This window comes from Alosa pseudoharengus, unplaced genomic scaffold, assembly GCF_046254945.1.
Source record: "Alosa pseudoharengus isolate Yale_2024_CS ecotype anadromous, Long Island Sound unplaced genomic scaffold, YU_APseudo_1.1 YU_APseudo_1.1_scf_7, whole genome shotgun sequence".
Lineage (NCBI taxonomy): Eukaryota > Metazoa > Chordata > Actinopteri > Clupeiformes > Clupeidae > Alosa > Alosa pseudoharengus.
In genome coordinates, this window is record NW_027468859.1 from 37,223,217 (window position 1) to 37,245,696 (window position 22,480).

General features: G+C 41.0%; 2 protein-coding genes across 2 annotated transcripts in view; one reads left to right on the top strand and one right to left on the bottom strand.

Moving 5' to 3' along the window:
* LOC143109874 (stathmin-4-like) overlaps positions 1–4,715 on the top strand; it is a 7,921-nt gene extending 3,206 nt beyond the window's left edge. Inside the window, exons 2-6 of the mRNA XM_076272677.1 lie at positions 187–247; positions 406–501; positions 914–1,119; positions 1,560–1,751; positions 2,729–4,715. Of these exons, the coding sequence (XP_076128792.1) occupies positions 235–247; positions 406–501; positions 914–1,119; positions 1,560–1,751; positions 2,729–2,788 (567 nt within the window). The 5' untranslated portion in view covers positions 187–234 and the 3' untranslated portion in view covers positions 2,789–4,715. The remainder of the gene's footprint in view (positions 1–186; positions 248–405; positions 502–913; positions 1,120–1,559; positions 1,752–2,728) is intronic.
* A 14,579-nt stretch (positions 4,716–19,294) lies between these two features.
* Positions 19,295–21,109, bottom strand: ttll2 (tubulin tyrosine ligase-like family, member 2). Its single transcript, XM_076271971.1, has one exon. The coding sequence runs from the start codon at positions 21,107–21,109 to the stop codon at positions 19,295–19,297; it is 1,815 nt and encodes a 604-aa protein (XP_076128086.1).
* Between the last annotated feature and the right edge of the window lie 1,371 nt (positions 21,110–22,480).

A 22,480-nucleotide genomic window follows, 5' to 3' on the forward strand; every position in this document is an offset into this window, starting at 1 on the left:
TTTAATTCTCATTTTTTAAGTTGCTTTGGATGAAACTGTCTCCTAAATGAATAAACGCAATTGTAAATGTATTTTTGCCAGCGCATCACTAACAGACAAAAACAGACAATCTTATTTTCATCAGCATTAAATCCCTATTGTGAATCAGGGTCTAATTTCAACATGTCTGCTTTTTTACTTGTCCAGGGCCTAAACAGGACATCAGCCAGAGTAAAGACAACACATTGTGACAGAATGACGTTGGCAGGTAGGTAATGCACCCAAGCACACGTCTCCATGTAAGGAACTTGCTGTAGATGCATCTCAGCCCTCCTGTTCCTGTTGTTGTCCGATGCCCGATGGCCGCTGTTCCGTCGACGGCCTGAGCTCACAGAGCCTGCCTTGTTCTCCGCCTGTTTCCCGCAGCGTACAGAGACAAGGTGAAGGAACTCCCTCTGGTGTCACTGCTCTGCTCCTGTCTGAATTCCAGAGTGAGCGACAAGCCCCAGTACAAGGCCGAGGGTAAGAGGAGGCCCACACCCCACACCCAGACACAAAGAAATGGATCAACATGACTGAGCTAGAGGAGATTTTTCGTTTATTCCACACTATAAAACAGGGCTTTGCTTGGCCTTTCAGGCCCATATAGACAAGATTGTTTCAGTATAATGCTTTGACAAAATGGTTCTTTACGCAAAATTCTTTTTTTTAATTTAATGATTTTATTCGTTTTCTGTCAATCCCCTTTTTGCACTTGACACAAACATAAATGCAGCCTTTCTCAGAGTATGGGGATTGATGGCGGTGGTTATGGAGTTTCCAAACCACAAGGCTAGGCAGGCGGGTGCCAGGGGTTGGTGTTGTTTAGACAGCTGTGTGTGTGTGTGTGTGTGTGTTTGTGTGTGTGTGTGTGTCCGTGCCTGGTCTTGGGCAGATGCGGTGGACCTGAACTGGTGCGTGATCAAAGAGGTGGAAGTGATCGAGCTGAACAAACGTGCGTCCGGCCAGGCCTTCGAGGTCATCCTGAAACCGCCCTCGTTTGACGGCGTGCCCGAGTTCAACTCCGCCATGCCCCAACGCAAAGACCCCTCCCTGGAGGAGATACAGAAGAAACTAGAGGCAGCTGAGGAGAGGAGGAAGGTGCGGTGACAGACTGACCGACAGACACACCGACACACAGGCAGACACACACATAGACACATAGACCCATAAAGGACAATAAAGGCATAAAGGACCCATAAAGGCTGATCTGAAATTTGCCGCTCTTTCTGTCTGACAAAGATGTCAAATAAAGGTTGGAGAGTAGGATATGTAACAAAAGATTCAACATAGTAGGCTACAAAAGGTTACAGTTGGAGGAATCCACATGACAGGACTCAAGTCTTACAATTGCATATTACTTGAGAAGGCAACAGTATAATACTACACTACTAAAGTGCCTAAGCAGATACATATGCTATGCCCCTAGTTTACCTCCTCTCGTTTTAATGTGCCTCTTTCTGTAGCCATTGATCTCTCTCGCTCTCTCCAGCCCACACCCTTTTCATCGTTTCCACTCCTTGGTGTTTGTCGCCCCCTAGTGTCAAGAGGCGGAGCTGCTCAAGCACTTAGCAGAGAAGCGCGAGCACGAGCGTGAGGTCATCCAGAAGGCGTTCGAGGAGAACAACAACTTCATCAAGATGGCCAAGGAGAAGCTCGAGCAGAAGATGGAGACCAACAAGGAGAACCGCGAGGCCCTGTTGGCGGCCATGTTGGAAAGGCTGCAGGAGAAGGTAGGGTGCAGTCAGTCTGTCATGTGTCAGTCTGTCATGTGTTAGTCTGTCTAAAACACAAGTCTGTCATGTGTTAGTCTGTCTAAAACACAAGTCTGTCATGTGTTAGTCTGTCTAAAACACAAGTCTGTCATGTGTCAGTCTGTCTAAAACACAAGTCTGTCATGTGTTAGTCTGTCTAAAACACAAGTCTGTCATGTGTTAGTCTGTCTAAAACACAAGATGATAAATGAATAGAGGACCATGGATTCTAGCAACTTTTCTGTGGAGTATATCAAATCAACGTCCTCACAACCACCCACAGACCTTGACTGATGCCTCATGAAAGCATTGGCTCACGTTTCAAATAGGCCTACAGTTTCTTCATTATCATACGCATACAAAGGCAGGGAAAGGCCTTATAGACACATCAGGTAGCACTGCAAAAGGCCACACTGTTTCAGAAAGATACTCTGGGTAGTAAAAGATGTTTTATGTCTTGTATCAATATATGTGTGGCAAAACAGTCACTTCCAGTATACTGCCAGTCCCACTTCAGCAATATTGAAACTGTGATGGGTGAGAGGAACTAACAACTGCCTCTGTAATGGCTGCCCAGGAGTAATGGGTTTGCTTTATGTTTGTAACACTGCGCTGATGTTTTGCTCTGCTGCATTAATGTTTCATAAGGGGGAGGGGGGTTGCTTTGTGCTTCCATCTTTGTTCTCGTCTGTGTTTATACCTCCCTTTACTCTACTGTGTTTGCTAATATATGCACAATACTAAAGCAGTTTTGTGCGTGTGTGTGTGCGTGTGTGCATGTGTGTGTGTTTATCTGTGTGTGTATTTTTGTGTTCACGGGAACGTGTGTGTGTTTGTGCGTGTTTATGTCTATATTTATATTTATATTTATGTCCTTGTGTGTGTGTGCGTGTGTGTGTGTGTGTGTGTGTGTGTGTGTGTGTGTGTGTGTGTGTGTGTCTGTGTGCCAACCTCAGGACAAGCATGCAGAGGAGGTGCGTAAGAACAAGGAGATGAAGGAGGAGGCATGTCGGTAGACACAGAGAACAACAACTAAAGACTGCTGTCGCTAGTCAAGGAAGAGGAGAAAACAGACAGACAAATGAAGGGAGGAGAGGAGACCAACCAACTACACAAAACGAAATGCAGGGAAGCTCAAACCACACACAGGCAGGAAAATGAAGACGTGAGCAAACTCAATTCTCAAATCGTCGACGTTCATGAACTATGCCAACCTTGTCTAGAGAAACAGCAACCAAAACAAAACTATGTCTTGAGAAATCCATGTTAAGAGAAGCCGACGTTTGTGGCAGCCCATTGTGCACCGTGGTTGGTGTGAAAAGGTGAAATGATTGACAGAGAGAGAGAGAGTGTGTGTGTGTGTGTGTGTGTGTGTGAGGGGGGAGGGGGGGTATGGGAGGAGGAGAGAGGTGGGGAGCATGTCTCAGGTCACTCTGATGGACCTCAGTGAAGGAAGAGAGGAAAGAAAAAAAGAGACAGTTATTAATATTCTTCACTTTAGCCAAAGGGAGGGAAAATTTGATCTAATTTGCTCTAAATATCATCCTGAGTGTTCAGAGTACGTTTGCCCATTCGTAACCACTTGCTGTACTGCAAAATGTCACTATGTATGAAAACATGTGTGCACGCCCACAACCACACAAACACACCTACACACACACACACACACACACACACACACACACACACACACACACCCACACACATACACACACACACACACACACACACACAAACACTTAACTCTGACCTATCCATAAGCACGCATGTACATACACACACACACACACACACACACACACACACACACACACACACACACACACACACACACTTAGTATATGCCAACTGCACAGACACGCATGGACATTCTTGAAATCTGCTTGTTAGTTATGTACATAAACACTGTATCCTTGAACCAGTCAATTTCAATAAATCCATAAATACTACAATATACCATTCACAAAATTGGCAAAAAATCTGGTCAGGATTGTGTTACCATTTGTTTTCAGTCAGAAACCAACTCTGCATGTGATGCACATGATCTACTGGTCTGTGTGTGTGTCTGTCTATTTAGCAAACTATAATTCACACTTCATAACTTTAGCTTCATAATGGGAGCATACTATATCTCAAGCAACTCATTATTGCACTGCAGATTCACAAGCACAATAGACTTTTAGTTTTTTTCTTTCATTCCACTGCACTTCATAAGCACTGGGACATGCAGAAGCACTGGGACATGTGTTTGTGTATCTAGACGGGCAGCAGAAGCACTGGGACATGTGTTTGTGTATCTAGCTTGAGCGTGTTGCTGATGTACTTTCAGGTTTTTGCATACTGTATGTGATGACTTCATTATCCCTGTGAAAGAACAAAAAAAAAAAAAATCATACCCAGTGCCAGTGTGCACCAGGAGCATACAAGTCCCAGTGTGCACGAGGAGCAGCTAGCCTTCTGATTACCTCCAGGTTGTGCTGGTGGTACTGTGTATGCAAGCCACGTTGGGCAGCTTTGTAGGACAACTTAAAAAAAAAAAAAAATCCTTATGGAATCCACGCTGTTGTGCTTGCTTGTTTTGGTACATCATGAGTGAAGTACTCAGAGTTGCTAAAATTGTTGCAAAAGATAGCTGCTCTTCACTGGTGGAGCAGGTGGGAAGTGGATGCTTGATGTACGCTAAGTGTAGTAATGCTTATGGTGTTCAGTGTGGGCCAAAAAGGGGAATTTCATGGAATGTTTTTTGTCTTTCCCAATGCCACCCTCCCACATAATGTGTATGCCATGTTTTTAGCACTGGAGGTCACTCAATGTGTTAAGAAATATGGCACCTCTATTCGCTATCAATGTCTTTGACGTCCTAATGGCTAAAATTGTCTCTTTTTTCGGCATGTTCAGTTAAAGCTTCTCTTGACATAAATAAACAAAAAAAGTTGCCTCTTGTCTTATGTTGACTTTCCTGACATGATATTTAAATGAGAATTAAGAGTGTGTATAAGAGAGTGAGAGATATTATATCAAATAGTGTCCCACCTACCATTGCCCATTTGTCTTGAAACGTGTCTTGAAAGTGGAGCTGTCTAATGATGAAGTGCAAGTACTTTTTGATGTAAAAGTAACCGTAGCACACAGACACCAACAGCAAACAACTCTAACACACTGTGAAGCTTTTATTTGCATGGCTGTGTAACAGTGTTTCCGAAGACATGCAATGAACCTACAATACAACCAATATAACTAACAGGCAAACATAATACTGAAATCTAACTAGATGTACCACAGAGCGGTACAAAATATGACCGCCGCCCAGTCCAGCACATTTTTTCCACAAAAATAAATCACGCTGAAAGGCCTATATGATTCTAACTGTCTCACTAAATTGCATTATCCACACTCAATTCTCACTGGTATCTGCTAGACAACAAGTACCAAAACATGATTAGTTCATAGATTTCACATGTAAAATTCATTTTATACAACCCCACCCCCATCTTGCCTGTTCATAATTCTGAGAAATTCTTGAATTGTGTGCATGTGTGCGTGCACACGTTTATGTTTATGTGTGTGTGTGTGTGTGTGTGTGTGTGTGCGTGCTTGTGTGTTTGTCTGCGTATGTGTGTTTGTGCATGTGCATGCATGCGTACATATGTCTACTGTGTGAGTATGTGTCATACGTATGATTACTGTGAATGTATGTGTGTGCGTGTGTATCTGTTTATGCACATGTGTGCACATGGAATGGGTTAACATGACCCCTGGAGGCAAACATACAGAAAAAATTGGTCATCCTAGGCCCTACGGTTCTCAAGATATTCACAGAAAACTGTGTCTGCCCTACCAACCTTTCGGGGGGTCCAGTCCAGCGGGGGGGCTACAGATCAAAACGAAAAACGATGGTTCCATGCTATCCATGTGGGGTTACATGCCCACCAAGTTTCGTGTACCCCAGTCTTTCAGTGTCCCAGGAATCCTTGTTGGTGTACGGTCACTAAATGTACACATAAATCATTTTATTGTAAGGCCCTCCATGAACGAAAGTTCACAAAACTTGGCATGCATTCGGAAGGTGTCATAATGATCCTACACTTTCAATTTCGTGCAGTGTTGACCATGTCAGCCAGAGATATTGTGATGAAAACACCTAATTCTTTGCTTTTTAATTTTTAACTAGGTGGCGCTATACATGAAATAAGTGGTAATGGGATGGGTTGATGTGTCCCCTTAAGACCAACATACAAAAAAAAGGTGGACCTCCTAGGCCCTACGGTTCTCGAGATATTCACAGAAAACTGTCTCCGGCCACTTACAGGCCAGTTGGTGTATAGTAACATAAATTAATTTATTGTGTGGCCCCCCATGAACGGAATTCCACGAAACTTGGTGTGCATTCAGAGGGTGTCATAATGATCCTACACTTCCAATTTCGTGCAGTTTTGACTATGTTAGGTCACAGATACCTGCGATTACAACACCTCATTTTTACTTGTTTGTGTTTAACTAGGTGGCGCTATACATGAAATGAGTTGTTTTGGAATGGGTTGACATGGCCCCTTGAGATCAACATACAAAAAAAAAATGGTCCTCCTAAACCCTACGGTTCTCGAGATATTCACAGAAAACTGTGTCTGCCCTACCCTCCTTTCGGGGGTCCAGTCCAGCGGGGGGGCTACAGATCAAAACGAAAAACGATGGTTCCATGCTATCCATGTGGGGTTACATGCCCACCAAGTTTCGTGTATCCCGGTCTTTCAGTGTCCCAGGAATCCTTGACGGAAATTTGAAAGAAAAGAAAAAAAAGAAAGAAAAAAAAAATCTGACTAAACCTATATGACCGCCGCTTCGCTGCGTGGCGGTCATAATAAAGACACTTGGCAATGTATTTATTGGAAATGTATCAGCAATGCTTATGTGGGTTTCTTCTATAACTTATTAAACTAGATGTACCGCAGAGCGGTACAAAATATGACCGCCGCCCAGTCCAGCACATTTTTTCCACAAAAATAAATCACGCTGAAAGGCCTATATGATTCTAACTGTCTCACTAAATTGCATTATCCACACTCAATTCTCACTGGTATCTGCTAGACAACAAGTACCAAAACATGATTAGTTCATAGATTTCACATGTAAAATTAATTTTATACAACCCCACCCCCATCTTGCCTGTTCATAATTCTGAGAAATTCTTGAATTGTGTGCATGTGTGCGTGTACACGTTTATGTGTTCATGCCCACCAAGTTTCGTGTACCCCGGTCTTTCAGTGTCTCGGGAATCCTTGACGGAAATTTGGACATGCGAAAAAAAAAAAAAGAAAAAAAAATCTGACTAAACCTATATGACCGCCGCTTCGCTGCGCGGCGGTCATAATTACAAGTAACCCGGCTCTCACAGGGAAGGGTCAACATATTCAGAAGTTCAAAGTATAAATATAAATAATATAATTAATGTCCAATAAATGATAGTATCAAAACCTCGTCATCCCCACTCAGAAAAAGATGATTTGAGGCTACAGTTCTGCTGATTCACCACAAAATGGTGAGCTGGCATTTCCCTGACGATTCGTCTCAGTCCGTCATCTCGGTAACAATGGGCCGGACACACGTACAACCCACAGTGATGACCTGGTAGCTTGGCTTGTACAATATCGTTGAAGACCTCCGTCTCCCTTTCCGTTGACCTCTGCCGGACCTTTTTAGAACCAGCACTTCGAGCTGGATGGGCACAGACGCAAGGCCCTGGTCTTCCGACCCGTTAGGCCAGATGCAGCCCTGCTTCAGACACCGCGCCTCACTGATGAACTTTGGGATCCTGTTGATGTCCGATGTGGTGCTAGAGAGAGACAGACAGAACCATCAGTATACTGCAGATAGTATACATTGCAACCAATTGGCTGTGATAGATTATGCCTACATATAAACACAAACACACACACACATGCGCACACACACACACACACACACACACACACACATGCGCGCGCACACACACACACACACACACACACACATTTTCAAACATAGACACATCATAGTACTGCTAAGAAGATTACTTTTTAAACACCCATTTGTTCACAGGTTTTCAGAGTTCACTGATAAGAGAACTGATAAGAGAAAATTTTAGCAAATTTCTGTTGTGAAAACTAAATAAACATCTGTTTTAATTTATATTTGAAAAGACAATCACCACTCACATGCTTTCCCATGGTGAAAGAGACCTGTCATTTAGAGATTTTGAGATTTGATAAGATTGTCTGGGAGGGGCGTTGTTGACCGTTAGCCTTATCTTCTCTGCGTAGACACCATCCACCAGCAGCATATGAGCCAAGGCCAACACCAGCACAGTCTTAAAGACCTACATTAGAGGAGGTAAACACGCAGCAATGTGACTTACTCACACCTAAACAGACAGGCAAAGTGTAGTGTAACACGCAGCAATGTGACTTACTTACACCTAAACAGACAGGCAAAGTGTAGTATAACACTCCATCACTCTTCAGGTCAGGTCATTACAATCGAGCTCAAACGCTAAATCTCATGTCACACAACCACTAAGTGCACTACTTGCTTTTAGCATTTTTAAAGTTAGTATTTTTCACAGTAAATAAAATAATAATAATTTGTAAACTTGGTATTTACTGTAAATGGTGTCTATTGTGAGCATTCCATACTAATGGTTCATTCACTAAAATGACGGGGGGGAAAAAGATCAACAAGTTGATAAACAATCAAGTAAGTCTAGATATCTTGCCTGTGATGTGTGGGAGCCTTGTGTTGTGGCCATGATTCCACTGTCTGAGTTTGAGCTTCGGATGCTGCAGGTCGCTGAAGATGGTATCAAAGTCTGTCCAGTTGCTCTGGCCTGTAGATTCAGTAGCTTCTGGCCTGTAGATTCAGCGCTCCTCTGACTGAGTTATATACAGCCTGCGAAGGCAGCCCACTTCCTGTGTATATCTGCATCCTGTAGAGGCGTGAACAGATGATGCAGCATTTTGTGTACATGAGAAACTCATGGTAGATGTAATTTATTCAGACGAAATGCTTGGACAAAAGAACTCCTCCTAAAATGTCATACTAGGTCATATTAAAGTGATACTTTTGAGGGATGCTGTTATCTGTCAACTAGTTTCAGTATCACCCTCGCATTCATGTTGGTCATTTATCTATGGCCATGTGAAGGACGGATAAACGTGACAATCTCACCTGTCATGTACAGTAGGATATACACTATACATGTGATGTAGTTATTGACAGTGTTAGGTAGAGTACAGAAAATCTGTACTCAATTAAAAGAATACATTACTCCCTTCAAATTTGACTCAAGTAAAACTGAAAAGTCCTTTTTTAGAAACTTACTCAAGTAAAATTTTAAAAGTACATAGTTAATAAAATACTGACAAGTTACAAGTTACTTTCCTTTTTTTAATTGTGCTGGACAGTGCAAAGTATAAACTATAAATGATATATAGTATATTGTATATACTACACTCATCTATGCAATATTCAATAATAGTAGGGCTGAAAGATTGATTTTTAATCAAAACAAAATTTGAACTGAAACAATTAGCTAATTGCAATCCGCAATGAATCATTCAGCTCAGGATTATTTGGGATGGGAGTACTTTGTTACTTCCTCAGGATTATTTGGGATGGGAGTATTTTGTTACTTCCTGAGGCAACACGATGAACATAATACACAATAATTTAATTTAATACAATATTTCAACATTGGGCACTGGTCTTACCCAAGAAGTAATATTTTAGTCATTTTTAAATGTATATAGTGAATATTTAACTGAAGCCTGACTTTCAAAAATGTGCCTATATTACAAATCAAATCCTAATATCTGCCCCCCCCCACCCCACACACACACACACACACCCTTAACCCAGAGATACAGAAATTATGTGTTTTTCAAAATAAACTCATTCTAATTGTATAACAGACGACCGGATCAAATTCTCTCACACAGAAAATAACTGCTTGTCCTATCTTAGCTTAAGTTTCAAAGATAGGTTGTTTCTGTAATCAGGCCCCTGCTCTCTTTTTACAGATACCCAAAAAGGCCCTGTCAAAATGGCCAAAGAACTAAGCTACTGTTACTGTACCAGCAGAAACAAAACCTAATCTGATTGATGGTGCACGATAACTAGCGACTGACTAACCATAGAGCTGAGACCTGGCCTGTGTGATGCCTTCCAGTACCAACTGATACCCCTCCCCAACCTCAAGATCAGTTCAGAACGTTGAGCCACCAACCCACAAGTGTCAGTTCTCGGTTGTGTGAAGTGACACAGATTATCTGAACTGATAAGGCCCCAGGATCTAAATAGGCCAGCGCTGATACATCTAGAGTTGAACACGTATGCAATGACAATACTTCTCAAGTGTGTGTGCCATGAATCATCAAGCACCTGTGGCTTGTATTGAGGTGTTTCCCAAGAGTCACCTTTCTTGTGGTTTAATGGTAAGACAACAGATGCTAACAGGAAGACTGTTGACTGAAGATTGCCTGGGTCCTTATCGAGGATCCGAAGTAGGTGTAAGTACTAGGGCTGTCAATCGATTAAAAAAAATAATCGAATTAATTACATACTCTGTGATTAATTAATCTAAATTAATCGCATATATATTTTTTGCTGTGAAAGTATTTTAAATATTTAAATTCAAATGAATCATTGAATAATCAGCATTAGTGACATTAAAGTTCAAAAACTCTTTTATTATTATTTTCACTGTTCAAATAATGGCCATAATAATCTATGATATGACCTAATATGCTGAGGAAATCAATTCAAAAGTGGAAGAAGTTTTTTTCACATACTGTGCAAGGCATTTCAGGCCACAGATATAACCTACTGTAGGGGACACAATGAAAATAAATTAACACTCCCCTGAATGTCAACATTATTTCTTTGCATTGATGTGCGACTTTAGAGTTGACGAACTCCGGTGATATGCAAATTCCTTGCTGCAGACATTGCAGAGGGCTTTATTTTAATCAACACTTTATTTTTATCAACATCAGGCTGTTTTTTAAAAGTAAATGTTCCAATCAATGATCTAGGCAGCACATTTTCTTCTATCTCCTTCATTTTACAGTCTAATGGTTACTGACTAGAATGGCTCGGGGTCAAAGGTCACACGGAATCGATTAATCTGCGTTATTTTTTTTAATCAGTTATTTTTTCTCAAATTAATTAATCGAAATTAATCAGTTATTTTGACAGCCCTAGTAAGTACAGTGTAAGATCCTTTCATTGAAGAAGGGTTTTTAAACAAAATCCAAAATGAAACCTAAATCCTAAAAGTCTGAAATTAAATAATTATGCTTGCAAATGAATGAGCACTAAAAAGGAATGTGACATGCAAAACTAGAATGAGCAGTTTCACTCTCTTTGATGTGAATTGTCTGATTTGAGCTGTGCACAGGACACGCCTCAAATAACCGATCCTCTCTGCGTCACATACAGACACTGTAGCAATACCCAACCTAAAGAGTAACACGCCAGGCCACACCACAACCATCACGCTAGTACTGTACAACACCAGCCTTGTGACCATTTCAAAGGCATTTTTTCATGTAAGCACCCTCTTGTGGTTTAGTGAGTTAGGCCAAGAAGGCTTCAGACGCAGCTGGTGTCTGATGATGATGGCGCTAACATTGCCCAAACTCCTGCCCAAAATTGAAACATTCTTTTAATACTACTTAGTATCTGCCATTGGAAATTGCCAAATAGGTGTGATTTTCAACAGACTCATGCGTCTCAGCAGATGTTGTGGCTTGTGGAAAATAGTCTATGAATTATGGTCAGTTGAAACTTGAGTTAATGTTTTGGTTAATCATCTCTATATGTTGTTAATAAACTGCCTTATAATCTAAGCAGTAGTGATGAGGGTAGTTATGTGTACACTACCATGCCTCTATGGGACATTTGTGGCAGGTAAAATACCCGTCTAAATGAACATGCTGTATTCAAAAGAGACTTGCATCATACATTTATTGACTTATTGATATGGTTGATGCTGGGACAAAATGGGGTCATAGACATGCTGATGTGATTTCCTGAACGATGACAGGTACTTACAGCAACAACAAACTTGAAACCACCAGAATGGAAAGGTTAACAGTCCCACCCAGCCTGAGTCATTTAGCTCCTACATCACTAGTATGGGTAATCGCTGCACAGCTGGCTTTGCCATGCAGGCAGACAGATTTTCTTTCGTTTTCTTTCGTTAGTTGTAGAAAGAGAGCATTTGGAGAACTGATCAGAGGGAAAAGATCCGGCCATTGCAACATTTAAAAGGCGAATGGGTGTAAAGAACTCGGAGAAAACTTTGCAATTCAATGCAATAGAGCAAATTTAGAGTTGCTCTATAATAGAGTTTGGCTTGTGGTTTGAGATGTCTAGGCTTGCAAAATATTGCAACCAAAACTTGCTCTCGAACATCCAGCTTGACTCATTTCCACTGACCACAACTATATCGGCACGTAACTTGGGCGTCATAATAGACCTCTGAAGTTCGCCTACAACATTAGAAAGATCTGACCTTATCTGATACAAGATTCCACACAACTTCTTGTAGGCTACAAGCCATGGTTATCTCAAACTGGACTATTGTAATTCACTGTTGCTAGCCTGCTTGTGTAAGATCGTTACAACTGATTCAGAACTGGCCCACCTCAAGACCTGCTTACCACCCTCACTGGACCCCTTCCAATTCGCCTACTGTCAGAACAGCAGCACAGAGGATGCCATCTCTACGGCACTTCACTCTGTCCTGTCCCACCTTGACAATAGCAACACCTATGTAAAAATGCTGTTCATTGACTTCAGTTCAGCTTTCAACACCAACATCCCCTCCAAAATGATCACCAGTGAACTGGGCATCAATACCTCCCTCTGTAATTGGATTCTGGACTTCCTAAACAACAGACCATCACTCTGAACACCAGCGTACCACAGGGATGTGTGCTGAGCCCTCTCCTTTACTCTGTCTTCACCTACGACAAGTTTGCAGAAGACACTACGGTGATTCCCCCCCCCCCCCCCCCCCTGAGCATTGCAGTACCCTATCCCACCCTTTTATTTATATAAATCTACATACTGTTATTACACTTATACATAGCCATATTCTACTGCTTTTCATATTCATCCTGAACATACTGTACACTTATTCTTACTAATCTTATAATGTTACTGTTTCTGCTGCAATGGAACTGTTACCACACTGCACATAGCTGTACATTCTGTACACATCTGTCTATACGGTAGAATATATTCTGTTAACATACGGCATATATCTATATTGTTCTTACTACAGTACTCTTATAATGTTACTGCTACTACACTGCACATATCTGACATGTTGTTCATACAATGTTCATACTACATAGCCATATCTATTCTGCTCTTATAAGTTCACTGCAAATACACTGCACATATTTAAATTTAATTTATATTAGTGTAAACCACTTTCTGTAAACCAACTGTATACTACTGTCTACACTGCACTATATATCTTGTCCTGTCTATGCACCACTTGTCTACACTGCACTATATATCTTGTCCTGTCTATGCACCACTTGTGTACTTGTATATCACATTACACTTTTCTGTTTTTGTTTGCACTTCTGGTTAGACGCAAACCGCATTTCTATGTCTTTGTAATTGTACTCTGCACAATGACAATAAATTTGAATCTAATCTAATCTAATCTAATCTAATCTATAGTGGCCAGAATAAAATTGAAATGTCTCGTCTACTTACTGGATCTGCTCCCTGCTACTTGAATTCTATGATCCAGCTTTACATCCTCAACCACCCACTGCGGTTTTCTGATGAGTGTCTGTTGTGTTGACCAGCCATAAACGCTACTGTAAGTCAAATTCAAGACTCTTTTCCTCAGTGGTTCCTCAATGGTGGAATGAGTTACCCAGTGCTCTCCATTCCTGTGATAGTTTTGGGTCTTTCAAGAGGGATCTAAAGGCATATCTGTTCAGCATACACTTAATGAATTAAGTGGTTCTTATGAGTTATGGTTAGTATGGTATTTGTTTATTTTCATAGGCTATTGATCACTGATATTGCATTGACATTAATGTTTATTATTGCTATTTTCCTTAATGTAGTATTACCAGCATTGTATTACTGTTCACTGTTCATTTTTAACTATTGTGTTGTTTTCATTTGTAAGTTGCTTTGGACAACAGCATCTGTTAAATCATATACAGTAACTATAACCAAAACCGTGTCACTATTTCAGAGCTGAGATTTTTGCACCTATTTGAAGAGTTGTGAGATATGACTTTCACATGAAAAGTTCACAGGAATGATTGTGTTTGCTCATGTACCCCGAGCAAGGCAGGACTTCAAGAGCACACTGATGGTTATCAGTAACATTATGCACTCTTGCCTCTAAAAACAGTCATACAGTTACAAAGAGCGAGACACATCTGCCCACGTTGACCTACTCACTGTTTTAGTCTAGCGCCACACACCAGCACAGTCAGCAGTGTCAGCTGATGCTTTTCACATATAGCGGGTTTGCAGACACCTCTGGTAAAGTTCCAGCGCTTATCTGATGTGGGTAAAAGGCTGTTGGAGTATCTCAGGGTGTTTTGGGACTCACATGAACATTTTGCATGGGCCTATATACGTACCAGGCAGTATCTAAGGCAGTAGTAGTGGAGAATTTACTTTCAACAATTTTACAATTTTAAGGTACTCGTACTTTATATTTTGTGGTACAATACTTCTCCTGTACTACTAGAGGGGAATGTTGTACTTTCCACTACATTCATTGGACAGCTTATACGTTGTATTTACTTTTCAAATAATGACTTTACACAATGAATAATACAAAAAACTTTTGACAGCACTGACCAATGATCAAACAGTGGCTTACAACTTTTGGCATGTTTCAACCTGTGCCCTATTGGGCTTAGGAGTGGAAGACAAAACAATAGCGACAAAACTGTAAAACAATGGAAGGAAAATGTGAAAAAGAGAAAGGGAATTTATCAGGACAAATTGAAATGTAAAGCCAGGGACTGTTATTTTGAAAAAAATGCATCTTCTTAATGGTTTTCATCCCTACAGAATTCTAAAGATAGAGTGGACCACTGGTCCCAACCTGCTATCTCTGCTAAACACTCAGATGTTTTTGCTTATCTTGTATGTACACATAGTGTGGGTGCTCAGCCAGCTGAGCAATTCTGAAATTACTAGAGTTGCATGTATAGTTAATGAATGTACAGCATGCACAGTTGTGAGTTGCATGTACAGTTCATGAATGGATGAGTACGGGATTTACAAATGATCAAGCTGGCAAACAGTGGCAACATCACCATATCAACCATATTTATGAACTGAGACCTTGAGCTGCTATAACCTCATATTAAAAAAAAAGAGAGAAAAGATGTAGTCAGAGTACACAAGTCACCTTCCACAAACAGAGAATTAAGCCACACATTCCACGGAAACTCCAAGAAAGCAAGAAACATCTCACCTTTAGTGAATACGAAATCAGCTAATCACATAACATACAGGGGAGTTGTGATGGCAGTAGAGGGAGCTTGGATGGCAGAGCCAGTGTCGCAGCACTCTGTATTGTGGATAGAAAATAGCATTTTGTAATTAACAACGCTACAAGGGTGATAGCTTGTACTTCTGATACTAATGGACCAATAATACCTCAGATGAAATGACAGGAGCTAGGGTGTAAGTCCTCCTCTAAATAAACACTTACAGGACAATATGCATTGGCTATGATGCCCATGTTTTACTATTAATAGACTATCAGAAGAACAGTGTGCAATGCATTGTATAATATTTTCAGATTCATATTTTGGCCAGATAGTTTATAATAAAACTGCACAATGTCAAAAATGGTTTTACAATCACTTACATTTTCCCTGTGTCATTCTGCCGGTTGTAGTTTTTGTGTCTTGCAGCAGGGCAGTATCATAGCTGAGCTACTCTGGAAACTGGGTCTCTGCTCTGCCACTTTATCCTGGTGTCCAGGCGTGAATGCTGCTTCCTTCATCTTTTAAACTCCACGCTGTCCTCTTCTTGCTCTTCATTGTTTTGTTCCTCCAGCTCCACCATTCTCATATGAGGAACTTTATTGATCAGCCTGGGTAAGTAATGAATAGCCTCAGAATAGCCTGACAGCACAGCACACTCTCCCACCGTCTCAGTGTTCTTCTGTCCCTCCTCCCGTGCCTCCATGACAGTGACCCGTGTCTTGTCTTCTCTCCAGCAGGACTCATCGCTAGCTTCCTCTCTCTTCCTCATCGCTAGCTTCCTCTCTCTCCTAATGCTCGCTATTGTTACCTTTAAGGCCGGTTCTTGAGCTGTTGCAGCATCCTGCACAACCGTACGAGTTTCAGGCCTGCGGTCCAAACTGATCTTTGCTGAGCTTTGGTGATAGTCCTGGCCAAGACAAACAGAGGAAATGGTTTTGTTTGTTAAGCAGATATCATTAAGAAAATAATGGATTGAGTATGTTGGGGTTCTGTCCCTTAATTTGGGGTCAGATTTTAATCTGCTGCAGCCTGTTGCTCTGTTATTTGTAATGTGTGGTCTCTGTAGAGTTTTACCCCGAGCGTATCCTCTCCACTTCACTGTTCCTGTATTATACCCTGGACGGTTGCTTTCCAGTTGGCCTCTGCTGAACAACTGTTCATGTGGGTCTATAAGGAAACCATACTGTAGGTTTAAAATAGTAGGCTATGACCTTTTCACAGTGTATAAAAGGTTAGGTATGTTCTTAAATCTTCAAAAGCATGTTATGGCTAATTTAAAAATGATGAACAACAGAAATGATTTAAGCAGGCCTAAATGTAAAATAATATAACAAAATGTTCCAGAATGTTCAAAGTTGCCACCTACTGTAGCTGCCGAAAAACAGGATCCTTCATGACCTCATTCTCTCTCTCTTTTTCTCAAGGGTGTTTGGAAACTATGCACTGTGACCTTTCAATTTTTAAAATGTTTCGATTGATATTTGTAGATAACAATGACATTTCTGACTTATGTAGATTTCACTTTCTTACTTCACTTACCTCTGTCTGGACAGGGCCCACTTACCCCCTGGTTTTTCTCTCATTTTGTTAATGATACATAAATTCATAATCCTACAAGGGCTTCAAGGGATTTGATAACCAATGACAAGCGTTCATAAATTAAAGGTGTGTGTCTTCCTGCTTCATATTCTTTATATCTGTGCCTGTGGCCCTCAGTTTCAAAAGGCTTACTATGGTCCTGCTAGATGATGTACAGTAGGGCATGTAAGCTTGCTAACACTTGCTGTAACACTTTGAATGGTTTTGTGGCTTCCAACTCAAAGCATAAAACTACACAGCCCAGGTAGTTTCTGTGAAAAATAACTTTATCTCTAATAAAAATGTTTATACAAGCAGAGTATACCTACCTTATTTGCAATTAAAATAGCCAGATTTCAAGTATGTAATGTTTAACTGTGCAACCTGAGAAATTCTCACTGAACCTTGTCATGTAGTGTCACATAGTGTCATTCAACTTCACAATTTGGTCTACTTTAAATTGACCACTACAGAATTTTTCAGCCTTGAGTAATGCAGGTTTCCAAATGACACGAGAGTAGAGATATGGAAAGATAATCAGACGTATGTCAGCTGACTTCAACATGACTGATCTTTGCTTCTCAGTCTGCCATGCATGTTTAGAGATCACATTGTTGTACACCTGCCCTCTCATGCCCCTTTGAGAGCTCACTTGCATTCAGGTGTCACATTCCGACTCACATACCAAATATACTGTACCTAAATGATCTCCACAGCATTTTCTAAAGGTTCTGGGTTCACACTTAACACATTTTCAAAATGACACAAGCCATTTCTGATTAGCAGATAATGTTGTGGGCTAACTTGAACTGTGAACTCTTGACACGCACCCACCTCTTAGCTGGATATCTTCACACCTGCCATTTAATATATTTGAAGAAATAGACATCTGGCATTTACTATTCTGTTCATCTACCTATTCCTTGCAGCTGAAATATTTCTAGGCTAACTCCCAATGGATAAATTTAATTCTTATCGACTTATCCAAGTGTGAAATGTGTTTTGAAGAGGCTCTTAGCCATGGCAGGAATAATTTATGCAGGTGAACAAAACCCAGTGTCAGATTATAGACTGGGGCTGTCATTACTAATTCATACAACAGTAATGAAGATGTCTGATATTCCCTCACACAAACATAAGTGTTAAGACTTGATTTAACTTTTCAGTAGTTTGCCTTATTCCTAATTCATGAGCTCAGTGAAACTGATTAGGAATGAGGAAGCAACTTATTAAATTGCACTTCCATAGTCCCTTATTTTTCCAGGCTGTCACTGACTTGGAGTGCAGAGGCATTTGTACTAAGTCTACAAGCCATTCTACATAATCTAGACTGTGGTAATACTCTGGTCATAATATTTATACCTGTTGCTTCTACAATCTCTATCTTTATAACTTAATTTATTGTTATTCTATTGTTCTTAAAGCATATTATTTTCTTGTTTGTTAAGCAATTCTATAATGTTTACATTCTTGTCATATTTAACATTTAACAACAATCAAAGTTATTGCACTGTTCAAATCCCTGCACTGTTCACTATTTATCTATCTATCTAAGCATGCAAATCTTCATCTTGGAATTTGGATTATGTGTCTTGATAGAGTTCTCTGTTCTATAGTTTCATATTAACTATATCAATGAAATTCTATCTTTAACTCAAAACTCACTTCCTTCCTAGCACTACTTAAGTAATTCTACTCCAATTGGGTACTGTTGAAATGATTGTTGAAATGACTCAGCTGCTCCACTGACTGATGTTTCTTCTCTGAATAAGAGGCATTACTTTCATGCTCTAGAAACTCAGTTAGTCCAGACAATAGCGGTTTCCAGGGTACTAAGCTCTGGCAAACCACCATACAGCCTGTGTTTAAACAAGATACCGGCAGGTGTCACAAAAAGGATTAACAACTCAACATGTTGAAACAGACTAAAACTTGAATCCGATAAAACTGGCCTATTTCTAAAAAGGGGCTGTCAGAACCTTTAGGACGGAACATTCATAATTTTACTAAATTACAACTAAAACCATATAATTTGGCATTACTTTCTGCATTCCTGTAATGTTAGATATTTCACAAAGTATTTGTTTTGGTAAAATTACAGTGGCTATTTGGACATTCAGCTATTCAAGCCACCACTTTTTTACTGAAGCCACCAAATATCTACAACTGCACAAGATAACTAATTAATCATGTAGTGGCATATGCCTTTCCAACCTGGCAACAGATACGGTATTCAGGAAGACTTGACCTTGTGACCTGACCTTACAGTTCTCTGATTTCACATTGACCAGATATCAAGATAGAAAGACCAAGCTGTGGGTTATTTATTGCCATTTAAAGAGTTAGGTCTTGTTATGTTGTCTTTTTCCAAGCAGTTAAATGGAGCACAATATCATTCATGACATGACAGATTAGTCAAGTTTTGAAGAAGCATTCGCTCAGAGATAGAGGGTTCCTTGGTCCCCAGAATAGTGACTCAAGCTTGTCCTCTCCTCCGAAGGTATTGTTGCTCTCCTCTTTCCTTCGCTTTCCTTTATGACCACGGGAAGACAAGAGCTGACTGGTGAGTTTGTGAACTTCCTGTACGGCAACCTTGATGTTGAGCTTCTTCTGAGAGGCTTTCAGAGTTACCTCGTTGAAGGGAAACGTCAGTATGAAATCCCCCACACGGCATGGGGGCACAGTGTTGTTTTGAACTTGGTCATCCCAGGGATACATAGTTGACTTGTATTTATGTCCATGTATTGGCGGTAACTTCACAGAACTACCTGCCTTCTTCTTGGAGCTTTCTCTCAACATATCAGGAGTTGTTGCGCACGATCCATTCTCACTCTCTGATTCCAAATTCAAAGCCTTTGAACGGTCAAGAGGCTTTGGCCTCTGTGAATGAAGGAAGCGTGTCTTCCTACGGCGATAACTTGTTGCTGGTTTCAAACTCGATCCCAGGGCTAACCGCAGGGCACAATTCAAGTTCTCACTCGAATGATGTGGCGACTGCTGCGCTGTACCACGGGACTCCGCTGGTGGGCCTCCCCTGCAGCAGACGCAAGACTGACTCTGACACTTCTCCCTGCAACATGGTTCACAGAGGGACTTAGGGAGCAGGAACACTACAGGAGTTTTGGCCTGCGGAATTTGACTCCCTAAATAGCAAGGGGTCCTATACTTTTGTCTCAGGTATCCCCTCTGTCGAAGGCCGTCAATTTCCTTGTAGTTCAAAAGGTCAATGAGGTCGTTGAGGAGTCCTTTTTTCACAGTTACATCAGCGGAGCAGTCCAGCGAGAGAGCAGGACTGTAGTTGACTTCCAGCAACCATGGTTTTAAGTTCTCATCAATCAGGATATCAAACCCAAACAGCTCTACACAGTTAGGGCTGGAAGGAAGGGACGGGGCAATGGTAAGCAGAGTGAGAGTTATGATATTGTTGATCTTTTGCCAGAACACGAGTTCATTAATGCCCATATTCCGTAAGAAGCAGCGGAATTTGCTGAGTGTCCACTTACTGCCTTGGCCTATGTGTTCTTTATCGGTTGAATAGAAAGGACCAAATTTGTTAATGCTGGTGTTGGTTAGATGAGAGTAGAGGTTGTTGAGCGTACCCAGGTTGAATTTCTCAGTTGCGAAACGAACCAAGCCTTCCTGATATATATAGATAGTTAGAGGACTAAAGCTCTTCACACAAACATATATTCGAAGGTCAAATTTATAGCCCGAAATCAAAAGTGGATTACTGATGTATCTTTGTACAATGACAGGGCAGTCATAAGCTAAGTCTTTAATATCTTCAAAAATGAAAATGCCTCTCCCTCTTGATAGATCCACTGGTTTGCAGATCCAGTAAGCACCCTTACCACCATTTGCTAAACGATGCTTTGAGAACTCCTCTAAAAAACGTACATAGTCATTAGGGAGATGGAAAGCTGTCGGACTGAAATTGTAAAGTACTGAACCAAATGTGCCCCTCATCCTCCTCAAATTCCGTGCCAGCCAGTCTTTGCGGGTAATGCCAACTGTTTTTGGGTGATGATTGAGCCTCTGCCAGGGCATGATGTTCTCATAGTCGGAGCTGCGGAAGGCAGATGCACGCCAGTAAAGGTTCCAGTCTCCTTCATCCTGCTGCTGTCCTTCAAACTCTTCCCAGCCTCTCTCCAGAAGCACCTGCCGCACAAGCTCAGGTGCTCCCTCATGAAGACGGAACACCAAAGGTTTAGTGCCACACACATCGACCATTTTCAGCGAAGGTGCTGTGTGTCGGATGCTGAAAATAAATACAAGAGAGGATTTTAAATAGCCTATATGGCTATTTCCCATGTTAGTTTTAAACAGTTCAGACGGGTTAGGATGGTGGTAACGTAGAGCAGTGTTTCCCAAAGTCTGGGTCGCGACCCACGGGTGGGTCGCAGGAGATTTTATTTGGGTCGCCAGCACAATTTATGTTGTGTTATAGGCCTAACTGATACCATTTGTCATTTGATACCAGGAAAGCTAACAGTTTTCTATTAGGATGTAGATTGTTAACTACCACATTCACGGTTTTGTCATAAAAGGACATGAATCCGCCTATTTGCACGAACATTAATAGATACCAGCTCCTCAACTTTACCGATTAAAATCTAGTGACCGTGCTGTCAACTAAAGCAGACATCCATAGACCGGACATAAGGCCATTCAATTTGCATACAGTTTCGATTGCAGATGCAATCTTTAAAGTTAATAGCAACCTCCTCACATTCTTATTTATGATTTAAAATGCACAACAGTGCATTATAGTCTACAATTTAAATGGGCATTTTAAACACTATTCCTCTCATTTTCTACCTCGCTAACTCCAAAGTAAAGGCGCATTCTTCCGGCTATTGCGCAAACGCCTCTTGTTCTGATATAACGACTATACAATATAATATAATACAACAATACAATATAACGACTTGAGTTATTTGCTGTTTACATTGGAATTGACGTCCAAAGTGTTATGGACCCATTTGTCTGCAACGCAACGTAGCCTACAACATTTTTTTTTAGAAATACAGGAACAGCTTACTATGCTGACGAATGACGACTGCGCAACATGCGAGAATTTCCCCTACTTTCGGATGCGCATTAAAACGTATCTTTTCAGTAGTCATTTCCAACTTTTCACGCTGATGGTGCTCAAAATGCAACACAACCGTGTTCAAAGCAGGGATCCTATAGCAATGTATGGTTGGGGGAGGCATAGAAAAGTTGGAGAACCTGTGGTCTAAAACAATATTGGTGGTTGCAGGGTAGATTTGAAGTGAAATGGGTCGCGATGGTCTGTCATTTTTAAAAAGTGGGTCGCCAGAAAAAAAGTTTGGGAAACACTGACGTAGAGTATAAGAAGCAGTAGCCAGTTTCCACCGTTGTGCCCTTGAGCAAGGCAACCCAAACCCAAAGTTGCTCTGGAGTCAATGTATTCCCTTGTAATATAATTGTAAGTCACTTTGGATGACAAGTGTCTGCTAAATGAATAAATGTAAATGTTCTAACTTTCTGAGATGGGTAGGGGGGCTCTTTTTTATGTCTGTGCCCAGGGGGCCAGTGACCCATAATCCGTCCATGAGCTAGGCTATTCATTCAATC

What these genes read in the sequence shown, in the direction of transcription:
- ttll2 (XM_076271971.1), bottom strand. Translation starts at nt 21,109, where the DNA reads ATGGTCGATGTGTGTGGCACTAAACCTTTGGTGTTCCGTCTTCATGAG.